The following is a 14,293-nucleotide window of genomic DNA, read 5'->3' on the forward strand; positions in this document are numbered from 1 at the left end:
GCACAAACAGTGTCCCCGTGTGAGGCAAAGGCTTCCAGCCCCCAGGCCCACGTTGTGCAGGCTCTGCCTACATCTCCCCACCCATCTGTGGTCTTGCGAGAGAAAATGAGCAACCACAGTGCACAGCTTACCCAGAGACTCCCTGTAGTAGCTTCTCCTCATCCTGTTAATTTCCAAAGACACTAGCCAGCTTCTCTTTATTAGCACATGTTTGTGTACTAATGAATCCATTCCTCCTGGGGACTCCTCCCCAAAGTATAGAACCTAAACCGATGCAGAACAATTCCAAGACAGACATCCTGTTTTTATGCAGGTGCCTGGTTTTATGTTATCTTAAAGTAAATACTTTTTATTTTTTGTTTTCGATTTGTTAAGTTTTACTTTATTTGGGTGTATTTTATAGGGTACAGAGTATGTTTCAATACATGTACTGATCATAGAATGGTCAAATCAAGGTAAGTCGCATACCATCACTTCAAATGTTTATCATTCCTTGTGCGAACGTTTAAAATCACATGTTTTAGCTATTCTGAATATATTATTCATATTTATTACAGCATGAGCCACAATAGTCCAGATACTGAAACAACCTAAGTGTCCATCAATAGATGAATGGATTTTAAAACTGTGAATATTATTCAGCCTCAAAAAAACAAAAAGGAAATCTTTTCATTTGTGACCACATCAATATACTAAGAGAACATTATGTTAAGTGAAATAAGCCAGGCACAAAGAGACAAGTACCACAAGGTCTCACTTACATGTGGGATGCAGAACAATGAAACAAATGCTTTTAAATTTTTAACAGGAATTTAGACATGTGCCTCACTTAAAGTTGAAAACTGTAAATGCTTTTAGAGCCAATAGAAACTTTAAAACTCTCGCAGTCTAACTGCCTTGTTCTGTAGTTGAAATAGTTGTAATTTAGGGCAGAAATTGATCTAAGTGTGCATCATTCATGTATGTTGAAACGAATTCTGTATGCAAAAATATACTGTATGGACTAACACTCATAATTTCACAGTGTGTGCAATACTCACCTTTGAAGAAAACCAGTAAGATAAGACAGACTTATTCTCCTAATGAAGCCTTTTGTTCAACAGAGAGAGAAAAGGATAGGCTGGGGAGACAGGGAGAGAAGGAAAGACAGAGGGGGATTCAGACCTGGGAAAGAATAGAGCTGTGACTGAATTCTCACGTATGGTCCACTGCACCAGCTTCCCTAGGCCTCCAGCACGATGGCCCCTTGCAGAACAAAGCCCTTGCTTTATAACTTGGTTTGTCCCAAACTGTTTCTGTGCACTACCAAGTGCCAGGCTGCGTCCGGGTGGGAGACACAACAGTGACTCAGAATTACACAGTGCAGGGGTATGTGTACGAGTCCGCCCTCTCTGACAAGTTCACGATTTTCTGCAACATTGGACTCATGGAAGTCTTTAGACTCTTTTTCTTCTGTGTTTGGCAGGTGACAAAGTGAGACCCAATGTAGACCCTGAACACCTGTCCTGACACTTCACCATGGTCAGTTTCAGACAGGTTTGCCCAGGCGGGAAGCACTTTGGGAAGTTTCTCTCTATTACAAGTTACTTCTGTTTCTTGTCTTGTCACTCAGAAGTTTGCTGCTGGCGAGATGCGAGTGGGAATGCCCTGCACTGCCATTGAACATTCAAGATTACTGCTCCGGCCTGTGTCTAGGGATCCAATTTATCTCTATTTTATTCATTTGTTAGATTTATTCTCTTTTCTCTTAAATAAAAGAGGGTCCCACTTGTGTACTGAGGGAAGCTTAATTAAAGAAGATAGAGACTAATGAAAACTTTCATTTCTCTGACACTAGCTCCCGAAGTATATGAATATAGATTTTCCCCTCCACTTTGCTTCACCTTGACAGAAGGCAGCCAGGTCCTTTGGGTCACTGAACCCTCCATTCTGAAAGCTACCATTCTCTTTTCCCTTGATCGCCTTCTTTCTGGTCCATCTTCCCAGCAGGCTCAGGCTGAGTTCTCTTTGGAGACCACCACTGAGGAGCACTTCGAGCTGCAGCCAGAGGGAGGCTCTTGTGCACTGGACACAGACAAATCTCTGTCATGTGCCTCCCTCCCGAGGCTTAGACGCTTACTCCTGCTCCCCCTGCACATTGTCATGCAGCCTGTCCAAGGCTCCGAGACCAAAGGACCCTGCAGAAGCAGTGACTCTAGCTCCGAGTTATGGAGCAGATTGTCCCCACACACTACCCACCATGCCTTTTATCCTAAGCTGGGAGATGCAGGTTTTGCTGCAGTTCTAAAGTCTGGCAGACACTGGCTGGGCTTTGCTGTTCCAGAGGCTAGTGGGTCTTCAGATAAGCCAGTTCCTGCTCTGCAGCCTTCATTTCTGGGATAGAAATTGCACAGGGATGTTTTAGAGAGGCACTTGGAAGACTAAGAAGCCACTGGAGAACAACACATGATCTTCTGGGAAAGAGAGTAGTAATGACAGAGGAGCAGAGGGAAAGAGGAGGGAGGTGGACAGATAGCACTGTCCGGGGCCTGCTCCTGCACCCTGTCAGTGCTGAGCAGGCAGGCTCAGCGAGTGCCATCTGCTTGCCTAGAAGTTGACCAGGTGCCTAAATGTGGTCAGTGGGCTGAGCTGCAGGAAGTCTCTACAGGCCACTCCCTAGGTGACTGTCATGCACCAAAAAACCTGTGCAGCAAAGGGGGGCTTGGCCCCCTAGGGAGAGGCCTGCAGTCAGTAGTAATGGCTGTTGGAGGCAATTAAGTACTTACTGTCTTTATAAAGTGAGACTGTGGTGATATGGTACTCTTTTAAAAATGATATGATTCTTTTTTTTTTTTTTAACAAGGCTGTGGTTATATTCTTTACAAAAAATAAAATAAAATAGATTCCTGGGAAATCTCCCATTTACCTAGAGGGAGTGAAAACGTGGACAGGAACCTAGTGACTAATCATGCCCAGGGCATCAAGTGCTTGCGGATGACTTCCGCCCACATCCAGAGCCTCACCCTACTCCCGAGGCAAGCAACGCGGATAGTAACACTTCTCAGCAAGAGCTTATGAACAAGGTTGCAAAGCATGTGTCCTAGCAACACAATCAGATCGGTCGTATTCTGCTTCTCTTTTACAAATAGAAGTGTTCTTCTAAGTTTTTCTTAACGTTTAGAACGTTTGTGTCACCTGGAAGAACTCTTCTGAGTTTGAATGCCAGCATTTTTGTAGATAAGATTTTTTTTAATAAAATCATGATTGTAATTTAAATCATATTCCACATATGGTATGAAAGCAACCAAAGTTATTTTCTAAATGAGTATTTTTAAATCTGTCTGGGATTTTGTTACCATATGTATCCATCTAAATGGTGAGAAATAAATATATGTGTGTCCAAAATTATTTTAAGGATTTATGGATGACCTTGTAGATTTTTATTTTGAAGTGCTTCATTCAAATTATTTGAAAACATGTAACTTTTAAGAAGAAAAATTCATATAACAACATTAAAACTTAGCTCTCCCAGCTACTATTTTTGTTCATTTTCTTATTTAAATTTCTAGATAGGGGAAAAGGAAGAAAGTACCAGAATGTTTGAGTCACTTTGTTTTAAACTTATTTTCTTAAAACATTACTTTTTAATCAGTTTTTGCTGTGGGTTGAGACACAATAATAACATGACCATGTATGAACTGTGCCCTAGTAAAGACAAACTCAGGAAAACCATGAAAGTGGAGAAAAATATATAATGAGGGGGAGGAATTAATGACTTATCAAGGCGGAATAAACCCATATTGGAGTAAGAGACAAGATAATAGTAATTTGTAAAATGGGAAGATAAAGATCAGGTTCCTTGTATTTCTTAGGAGTGATATAACTGTTGATTAAATGTATTAATGCAAAATAATATGCATGTGTAACTGTGCTTTTTGCATTTTAAAATATTTCATAATTGTTTGTGATTGAATACATGAATAAAATGAAAGTCAGGCTACTAACCAGAAAGGTCACAGTGAAGGCAGGCTTCTGGGCGAATGAAGAGATTCCCAGACTGCTCCGTGCATCTGTGTAGGCCACCCGCTGACGCCTGGCTGGCTCACACCATCCCCTGTTAGATTCCACCCGCATCGGATACGGGACATCCGTGTCGTGTTCTCAGGCTGCACATGGGGACACATCTGTGAAACCCATCGGGGAGAGGAAGTCGTGAATATGAGCGCAGCAGAGGTTAGCACACTTCTGCGGGTCTGAGAGGAGAATTTGGTGTGAGGCTGTGGGTGAAATGCAAACCTCCCCTGTGATGTCTGTAGTCTAAGGAGAGGTGACTGACAACAGCAGAAAGGGAGACATGAGAGGGGCTCCTAGCTGCAGATCAGTCTAGAAATGCGGCGAACAGCCACACACCTGCCAAGCAGGTTTACAGGTAACAGGGAGACTCGGGTAGTGGGACAGCTTCTGCAGCAGAAGGAGAAGGGACTTGTCCTTGTGTGGGAGCCAGCGACACATATTACCTAAAACACCACTTGTCATTACTTAAGTCATCACTCCTAAAAAGGTGTGTTCTGTGTCAGCTCCAGTTCCAATCTTCTCTTCCTTTACTGTCACCCATTAAATTCCAGTGCACAGGTGAACATTTCTAACCCTGTAATTCTAGGCGTACAGGGGGCTTCGCCTGAGAGCTATCCTGAGAAAATGCTATGCTAGTGCACTCCCAGCTCTATTTTTGCATTTGGGCAAAATAAAATATTCTCAAGTTTTCTCCTCCATTATAGAGCTTCTTCTCAGTGTGCCTGCTTCTCATCCATTAGCTGGGTTTCTTGTTTCTTTTCACTTCTGATTTTCTTAGGCTGTTCTTACCAGTTTAGGAAAATGAGCCAATCACACCATATGCACCCAGTCATCTCAGTTTTGCTTTTCTTTTTCTGTAGCTGAAACCAAAAATTATTCGTAAAAATCCCACAGTTTTAACATACGCAGCCTCAGGGGAGAGCAAATGTGTCTATCAGGTAAGTGATGTGAACGATGATTAATGCAGAAGCCGGCTGATTTCCAAGTCACCATTATCACTTGCGTCTGGAAAGCTTAGCAGCAGATCTTACCTTTTACATTTCACTCCTGCAAAAATGAAAAGATACTAAATGTGAAACCATGGGCGTAGCTGTTATGGCAGTATCATACTGAAAAATCACGTCAAGTTCCGTAATAAAAACTTACTCAGAAACCACCAAAGGGATGTCTAATTCTCTGCCAAATAACCAACTTTATAATACTTATTATAGATTACCGCCAGCAGCACCAGTAGCAATAATGGGTCAAAGCTTCAGGGCCACTTTTATGTATGTAGCAAGAGCTTTAAAATGAATGCATAAATCTCAGGCTCATCTTTTCCCACATTCACAGTGGAACTTCAGTGGCCTCCGATTTGGACGCAGTGAACTTCAGGCCAAAGCTCCCGCCTAGCCTTGGCCAGTGCCCCATTACAGACCCTGGCTTCTTTGCTGCCCTGTTACCTTGGGCCCCCTCTTCTGTCTGCCTTTCTGCCTCTTGTTGTGACCCAGCTCCCAGGCCACCCTGTCCCCAGCCACATCACAGCCTTTCGGGACTGAGGTTGTTCACTTCATCTTGGAATAAGGTCACCAGAGCTCTGTGGCCTGGGTTGGAACCCGGCTTTGTCACTTGCTCCCATGCAGCCTTACCAAAATGACTTCATCTCCTGGGCCCGTTGCTCACCTGGTGGCCCCTGCCTCAGACCTTTGCAGCCGTGGATCGATGACCCAGTGCACACACAGCAAGGTTCACAGCACCCGGCCTGCAGGCTGATCTATACTTGGGCCTCATTTATTTGTGCCCTGCACTGGTCCTGGGTCCCCCTCACTTTGTGTCAGAGCCTGTGGCTTCTTTGATTGCAAAGCCTGAGGGACAACAAGTGTTTCCTTTGATTTCCGCCTGTCCTCCAGGGCAGCCCTGTCTCCCTGGCCAATGCAGATGGAAGCCCACCCAGCCATCTGGGTGGCCTGGCCAGGGCTGAAACCCCACCTGAGCCCTGAGGGTCCCATCCTGCCCCAGCCGGATGAGCGAGGCCAGCGCGGGCCCTGTCCCTGTGCCCCAGGACTGATCTGACCTCCCTCTCCTGATCTCGCATTGCCTCCCGAGCCACACTTCTAGTGTCCCATGGGTCCAGACTTGCTTCACTTGGGGCTGCTGGTCCCCACCCTAACTGGAGAGCCATCCCTCACACTCATACAGCCTACAAGGTCTTTAAGGTTTCTGTCTCTTTGATCTGGAATATGCAGAATGCTCAGTAGGAGTCCTTGAGCTTGGCCTTCTGGTAGCTGCACTGTTTTCTGTCCTCTTGGCCGGCCTTGGACAGGTCCTCCTGGCTGCTCCCCAGCTGCTGGCACCTCTCACCTGGAGGCTGTTGAACTTTGTTCAGTGCGAGTCCCCATCCCAGGGTCTTCTCAGGCCACCAGCCACTCCTGTAAATGTGGATAGTCTTTTCCAGTTGTGTTTTTAATATCCATCATCTTCTACTCATCAGTTCTGAACCCACAGTTTTTACCAAAGTCTTTGTTTCTACACACGTGGACCCCATGTCTCCTGCTTTTCCCCCCTCAGAGAGCAATGAGCCCTTCTGCTGGACGATTTACTCCCTCTACCCTCAGTCCTCCCTCGGAAGGTCATGTCCAGCTCTGTGTAAGGCCTGTCCTGCTTCTGCATAGTCAGATAAAAGCCCTTTCTGACTCTGTCTCCTCGGGCTGCTCATCTACCAGTCACAGGCACTGGTCTCCAGCCTTCTCTTTATGACCCCAAGCAAGGTTTGCTGGAGTGATATGTACCCCCTGAACATGCGTGGCTGATCCCTAAGATTCATCATGTGCTTGTGTGAGTTTATTTGTTCATTGGAGACAGAGGACATTAAATATTTCCCAAGGTAAACTGAGCATCGCCATACATAGGATAAGTGCCCTATGATAAGAGAACTATTTTAACAGATAAAAGCAAACCAAACCTGGAAGAAAACATGGGCAACCTTCCTCCCTAGGTTTAACCCAAGAAAATGGGGCATTCCAGAAAATATTGTCTTTATTTCTAAAAATGAGCTTTCCACTATCTGCTGCTTCAGGCATTCTGAACTCAGGGCATCCTGGCGTGATCCAGAACACCAGCTGTTACTGGAGAAGTGTTCCACATATGGGAGGCAGGAAGCCCTGCCCATGCAGAGTCCATACTCCCTTCCCTGTGCTCCTGCCTGGAGGTTTTGCACCTGAGCAGAGCCCCTGAGTTATATTTGAGATGTTCTTATAGCTTGTATCCAGATGTCCCTTCAGATCCTTATATGCTCACCAGCAGAACTTTCCAGAAGTGACTGGATCTAGGGTGTGTGCTACTGGGATTAAGGGTATGTGATAACTGAATTGGTTTAGTGTAGTTCTGGGTGTGGATAATGGAAGCCCTATACTGGGTGTGGTAGCACCAATCAATAGCCAGGTACCCTGGATGGAATAAAAGGGAGAGAAAGAAGACAGGCAGAGAGGCTCTCACTGCTGCTGCCTCCTGCTTGCTGCCTCCTGTCTGCCATGCTATGGACTGTTTCTCCTCTGCAATTCCCCTCTGTCATGCCACCCTGCTTTGGAGCCAGCTGACTATGGACTGAAAACTCTACCAACTATGAGCTGCAATAACCCTTTCATCCTTTAACCCATGAACATCAGGTATTTTGTCTCAGCAACAAGAAAAGTCACTAAGATGGGTAAGTTAAGGTTTTGTCACCTATGTGGGAGGCAGTTGTGGGTAGAAGCTCCAACTTTGGAGGTGCATGGGCAGAGTCCTCACAGATGCTAAGCACTGGAAATTAATCTTTAAAAATGACTGCTCTGCCCTTTGGGAAGTCTTCGGTGTCTCCCAGGCTTTGCATATGCATTGTGAAGTGACCCATCTTAGGTCATTGGCCGACTGCACTTGATAGGAGAAGGCAGTATGTCCACCTTGGAAAAGACCAGGCTGCTGGAAGTGAAGTGGGGACTAAATGCGCACCGTTCACCTTCACATCTCTCACTCACCTGGATGCGTCCCTGGTGTTGGTGCCCCAAATCTGACAGTGCTTAGCTGGTGCACGTGGGGTTTGCCCTACATTCCCAAAAGGGTCAAGCAGGTGCCATAAATGAGAGGAGAGAGAAAGAGTGGGGCTTCCAGACCACTGGGAAAAAAGTGCAATAAAAACCCAGTGCTCCCCACACAACCCTAAATGCTGTGAAACACAGGAGCATCAGCTGGGTCCTGGAATCATGGGCTGGGAAGTGGCTTCCACACTGCCAAGCTGAGACCTGTATGATGTGTGGGGTGAATGGGAGGGGTACCAGAAGCATCTACAGAGAAGCCTGTGGGGACAGTGGCCAGGATGGTGCGTGGGACGCCCAGTGCCAGCCACAGGCTGCATGAGCCATGTTTGCTGGATTAAAGAGTCTGGATTGGACGCTATCCCTGTGGAAAATATCAAACAGGATGCTGGAGTGATGGGTGCATTTTTCAGAGATGAGCCCCAGCTGAGGGACGAGGGTGATGGGATGGAAAGGCACTGTGCATTCTAGAAAGAACCTGGAGGCTCTGTGAGGGCATGAGGAGCCCGAGCTGGGTGATTTGATTCTGTTGCAGTGGGAGGCCAGGGGGTGTTGCAGCAGGGAAGTGACCTCGTGTCACATTGCTTTACAGAGGCCATGTGCTGTGGTGGGGCTCCCGTCTCACCTGTGGGGATTTGGTGCCACAGGACATACACCAGTCTAAAGAGCCCTTCCTGGTTGCTTGTGACACACAAGGCACTAGCCCCGTGACCTTGGATAATTTACTTTACCTTTCTGCGTTTGTCTCTCTGCTTTCAGCAGAATGGGGAAGAACAATGGTACCTACTTGATAGGATGGTGAGTTTTCAGTTCAATGAGATGATACACATGAAGTGCATCAAGCAGGACCTGGCAAGTCGAAACTGCTTGAAAGATAATTAGATTTTATTCTGTGGATGATGTAATACCAACTGGTATTTGTGTTTTACTTAAAAAGAGAAAAGAAAAACTTGAATGTGCTATGCAAGCTTTTAAAGGACCCTGACTCCCCAGCAGCTTTAGTTAACACAGAAACATACTATAAAAAAAGTTGGACATGAAAAGAATCATCTATCAAGGTCTGAAATCACAGTGTTAATCTCTCTCTTCTCATGAACTGGAGGACTCGTCATACACAAAAAAGCCCATCTTTGGATGCTTTTCACTTATGCTCTTAATTACATTTCATCTCTTTTCTTGAGTTCTATTCTTCCTGCCCTTTTCTGTTGTTGTCCCTCCAGGGCCTGGTGCCCATGACCAGCTGCCCTGCACGTCTCCTTCACAGCAGAGATCTGTGTGCCCACTATGGTGAAGGAAATGGAATGCATTGCTGTCCCGGTGACATTGAAATTTCCATACCTTAAGTTATGATTTATGTCTAGATGGCCCCCAATGCCTCGCGCACTCGTAGCTGGAGCTTTGGGGAGGTGACTGGGTCATAGGAGCAGAGATCCTCCATAGCGGATTTGTCCACTGATGAGTTCACAGCTAAATGTGATTGATGTTGGAGGGTGAAGCCTGGTGGGAGGAGGTGGTCACTGGGGCCGTACCCTGGGGCAATCTCCCTCCTCCGCCTCCCTTGATCCCTTGCGGCTTCCTGCTTGCCCTGCCATGGACTGTTTCTCCTCTTCAATGCCCCTCTGCCATGCCACTCTGCCTTGGAACCAGCCAACTATGGACTGAAACCTCTACGAACTATGAACTGAAATAAACTTCTCCCCCTTTAACCTGTGGGTGTCAGGTATCATGTCTCAGTGACAAGAAAGTAACAAAGACAATACTGAAGAGAAAAAAGAAAAATAATTTGCCAAATTTTGCATTAAAAACTTTATATTGTATTTAGTGCCTACCTTCTTCCATTTTCCACCCTCCACAAAAAAGAAAGTAAAACAAGATATGCTTGAACCTTCAGGAAAATATCTTGAATCATCAGCTAAGAATCTCTGTCACCCACTGCTGGTCACCCCTGGCCATGCCTCAGATCTGGAGACACCAGTGCTGCTCCAGCCAAGCATGCACAGGCAGAAGGAATAAGACAGACCACCCGCTGGGCAGAGGGCACCCTCCACTTGTACTTTCTTTCATTGTGGGACCAACTTAGAATAATCTGTGTTCCATTTTGGTTTTAGAGTTGAACACCACATTCCTTTACTTCTTCTGGATTCCTGTACCTGATTTTAGCTGTGAAAAGAACCTCCCCTCATTCGTCCTTCTGTCTTAACCTTCTTTTTCAGTTCAGGTCAGTGGGAAAGAAAATAGGAAGACAAAAGTATATGTCATCCACCAAGTGAGCCATTAACACTTGTGAACAGCCTTTATTTTAAAGATAATGCAAATTGAGCTGTGTGAATACTTAAAACCCTGACACCTCACTGCTGCTCAGCCCAGTGGTGAGGGGGATGGATAGCCTTGTTCCTAGATGCCAACAAGAGAGTGAATTCCTTTTCCCTGAGTGAGAAATGAGATTCCTGGATTCACAGGGCTGGAGGGTAGGTTGAGACTGCTCAACAGATTCAAAACAAATCTGTGGAGATTCGCAAAGACAGCTCCTGAGGAGACCACATGACAATGGGGTTAGAAGATGGAGCACATGTCCCTGATGTTGCACATCCCCAGAAATCTGCAGACTCACCCAGACTCATGCCCACCCAAGCAGTGAAATCAGTCTCTTGGAGTAGAGAGGCACTCCAGATGCCCAGAGGAATGGGCCCAGTGGAGTTAGGAAGAGAAGCAAAGGTTGGGGTTGGGGACTTGGAAGAGCCATCTGCATGTTGCCTGGGAGCTACAGAGCCATATCTGTGGTCCAAGGCTGCACCCTGATGATGAGTGATGACAAACACACTCGCTCTGAAGAACCCTTGCCCCCTTTCCTGAATGGGGAAGGAGAGAGGTGCTGGATTTCCAAGCTGCTAGAGATAATCTTAGAAATACAAGCCAAGAAAGGGAATCACACCAACATTATATGTTACTGTTATTTAATACTCAGCATACCATTGGTTTAACATCTTAATGAGATGGTTTCCACACATGTGTGTATACCCGTCCAGCCATTCGTCCATGCATGGAGCTCCTGCTGTGTGCCAGGTATTCCCTAAGGCACTGAGGAAGTAGCCACAAACAAGAGAGCTGCTCCCCTCCAGGGGAGACTTGAACCAGGTGCTGGAACACTGCCCTGGCTCCTGTCACCATCAGAACCACACCTGCACATATCCAAGAAGGAGGCGCAGGTCTGAGGACTGAGTGAAACCTGCCCCTGTGTCTCGGGGTCCACACTGGGAAAGCTGCATGTTGTGGAACAGATTAAGCACAGTCCTTTCCTCGTGACTCAGCAACAAGGGTTAAGTACACGATGAAGAGGCCTCTGCGGGCTGGAAATGCAGTGACTGATGGAATCTGGTGGTCCTTGTCCCTTCTGTGACCTTAGATTAAAGTCACTGAAATCCTCAGCCTCCACATTAGGACAGCAGCACCCACAGGCCAAGGAAGGGGTTTCATGGCCCACACAGCTGCATGGGAAGTGGGGCGCTTGCCCTGTCCCCAAAGAATTGGATGCAGAGACCAGGGAAGCAACTCAGCTTTTGCTAAACAAGAGGGTGTGCAAGGGAGCAAGAGAGGAAGTGTGTGCTCCGGAGGAAGGGGAAGTGGAAGTGCACAAGAGCCTATTGCTCATTGGTCATGGGGAATGGGGGCAGCAGAGCGTCCCCAGGGTGTGCTGCAGTGGCTCAGGGTCCAGACAGTGGATGAATGTCGTTAAACGTGCCTTCTCTTCCATTGCTTTGCTGCCTATGAGACGAGAGTACGTACACTGATTCCACGAATCCTCAAGGTGACCTGGAGAGCTATTCCCATACTCAGTAGAAGGAAGATGCCGAAGCTCTCTGCGGCTGAAGTAAGTGGCCCAGATCACACAGCCGGGTAACAGGCAGAAGCAAAGCTCCAGTTCCGGGATTCCTCTCCAAATCTAGGAACCGGCAGTGCTGGCTGCCGTGGTACAGGATCGCGCTGGCTCTATGTGTGCCTGCGCATGGCCCAGACTGAAGTCTCCTTTCATTTCTGCTTGTCTTTGGCTTTTATACCCTCAAAAATGGACATAAAGTAGAGATTGAGTGGTTTTTAAAGATATATATTAAAAATTTTAAATTTCAGCTTTGTACCTGATGTTGTCAATGTTACTGGCACTCGTGATACGTATTTGCCCTCCCGTTCATGTCCAGGGCCCAGGAAAGAGCTTTCAAATGCTGAGGAAGCTGATTCCTGGCAGGGTTCCACCAGGAGTCTTTATGTTCAGTGCGAAGTACAACTGCCTAAAACTCTTCACTTCTCTCTCACTTTAGAAAGTCAGGCAGAAAAAAATGGATTAATTTGACATATGACACTGAATAAGAAAAATATTAGACACAAGAAAAGGCCATTTTTCCTATAGAGGCTCATTTCATTCTCGATACCACTTCCCTGGGATATCTGCCAATTGTTAACAGGAAGAGTAATGTTATCCATTTTTTAAAATTTCACTCTAGAGTATTATGGAGATAAATAGCTAAATGATGGAGAAATAACTTTCTTTCACGGTGGTAGTTTCAGAGGGGTGAAGAGAGCTCAGATGCAGATAACGTTTGATGGCATGAGGGAAGCCAGCCATGAATGAAGGTCTGGGGTTGCTTTGGGTGCAGTGTTCGGAAGAGCTCCTCTCTGCCCACCATCTCCGCGAGTGAGGGACCTGTGTGTGGATGTGAGCCGCTTGCTTTGCAAGTCCCGGAACACCTCCTCTGCAAAGCTAACGGAGAAAGCCAAGTGTCTTTTCTCTTTTGCTGCAGGGCCCATGCAGGAGACCATCTCTGACTTCTGGAGGATGGTGTGGCACGAAAACACGGCAAGCATCATCATGGTGACCAACCTGGTGGAGGTGGGAAGGGTAAGCTGCCCCCGCCGGGCGCACACAACTGTCCCCTGGGCCAAGCCCCTGGAGGGAGGCCGTGTTCCGGAATAGAGCTGCCCCAGCTGCACTTCCTCCTAAGTTAGCAGTAAACATAGCCGATTGCTTTCATTTGTTGCGATAGCAACAGACAGGAAAAGCACTCAGGATTAAAAGCCCTTGTTGTCTGGCTATATTGAGCACCCAAAAATACTTCTCAGCCCGAGTGCTTTAGCTCGAGTGGGGGCCTCATTAGCCCTGACTGCGTCCCCACCTCGGGAAAGTGGGCTTCGACTTCAGTGTGCAGCGCAGGCATCGGCTCTTACGGCACTCTTCCTGGGTCCTGAGTGTACCTGTGAGACGGAAGTGGGAGGCTGCCCAGAGCCTCACAGCCGTCTCTGAGGTACCGTTCTGAGCACTCTTCATGTTTAGCCAAGAAACAAGTGGTTGTCGTCGCAGCAGCGGCGTGCTCTGGGGTTATTCCAAAAGGAGAAAATCCTGCCCTCACAGCAGGTTCAATCCCATGGTTACGCTCAAGGAAAAAAACCCTTACAGTACTTCTTTGGTGAGTCGGAGTGGTGAGATTTACCCTCAGTAAAGACAGGCTCCAAGTTAGCCTGGAATTGCAGTACTGAGGCAAGAAAGGGGTTGTCTCCAAACAGCCTTGGAAGGGGTCAAGAGGCCCAAACCAAGGAAGAAGGAGATGTTTTCCTGCTTTTATACAAAGCTTCTAAGGAAGTAGACGATACTTAAAATAACAGCAAAGAGAACAGATGAATCTGACAACCTTCCTGGAGACATCTAGAAATTCCATATCCAACTATAAATATGTATTTCAATATGTTTGTGTAGATTGCGTGTGTATGTGAATATGATTAAAATGCGCAGCTTAGCCCTGGAGAACACGGCTTGCAGACCAGCGGTCAGGTGCAGGGTCAGAGCAGGTGGGTCTCTGTGTCCTGCCCAGGGGGCTTCCTTCAGCCTGAGTTGGATGTTGGACAGAAAGCCCACTGAGGACAGAAAGTAATGTCTGGCACCCTTGCAGTACTGATGGAAAACCAAAACCCACCAAGGATAGACAGAGTAAAACACCTAATATAAATGAGAAGACGCTCAGGGCTGCAAACCATACAGTGTCACACACAGTCAGCCTCTGTGGGTGTCACGTCCAGGAATTCAACTGTGGGTTGGACATATTTGGGGGAAGATTGATTCTGCCGGGAGACCAAGGCAGGAGGATCACAAATTCGAGGTCAGCCTAGGCAAGTTAGCAAAATACTGTTTCAAAATAAAAAATAAA

General features: G+C 46.7%; 1 protein-coding gene across 14 annotated transcripts in view; it reads left to right on the forward strand.

Annotated features, from left to right (window-relative positions):
* Ptprm (protein tyrosine phosphatase receptor type M) overlaps positions 1 to 14,293 on the forward strand; it is a 675,227-nt gene that overhangs the window by 610,802 nt on the left and 50,132 nt on the right. For all 14 annotated transcript variants that reach the window (XM_087189931.1, XM_087189938.1, XM_087189934.1 and 11 more), the window contains one exon: positions 12,896 to 12,993. In XM_087189931.1, the coding sequence (XP_087046057.1) occupies positions 12,896 to 12,993 (98 nt within the window). The remainder of the gene's footprint in view (positions 1 to 12,895; positions 12,994 to 14,293) is intronic.

Source organism: Heterocephalus glaber, unplaced genomic scaffold, assembly GCF_053883595.1.
Source record: "Heterocephalus glaber isolate CG9 unplaced genomic scaffold, H.glaber_assembly_v1.0 deba00000331, whole genome shotgun sequence".
Taxonomy (NCBI): Eukaryota; Metazoa; Chordata; class Mammalia; order Rodentia; family Bathyergidae; genus Heterocephalus; species Heterocephalus glaber.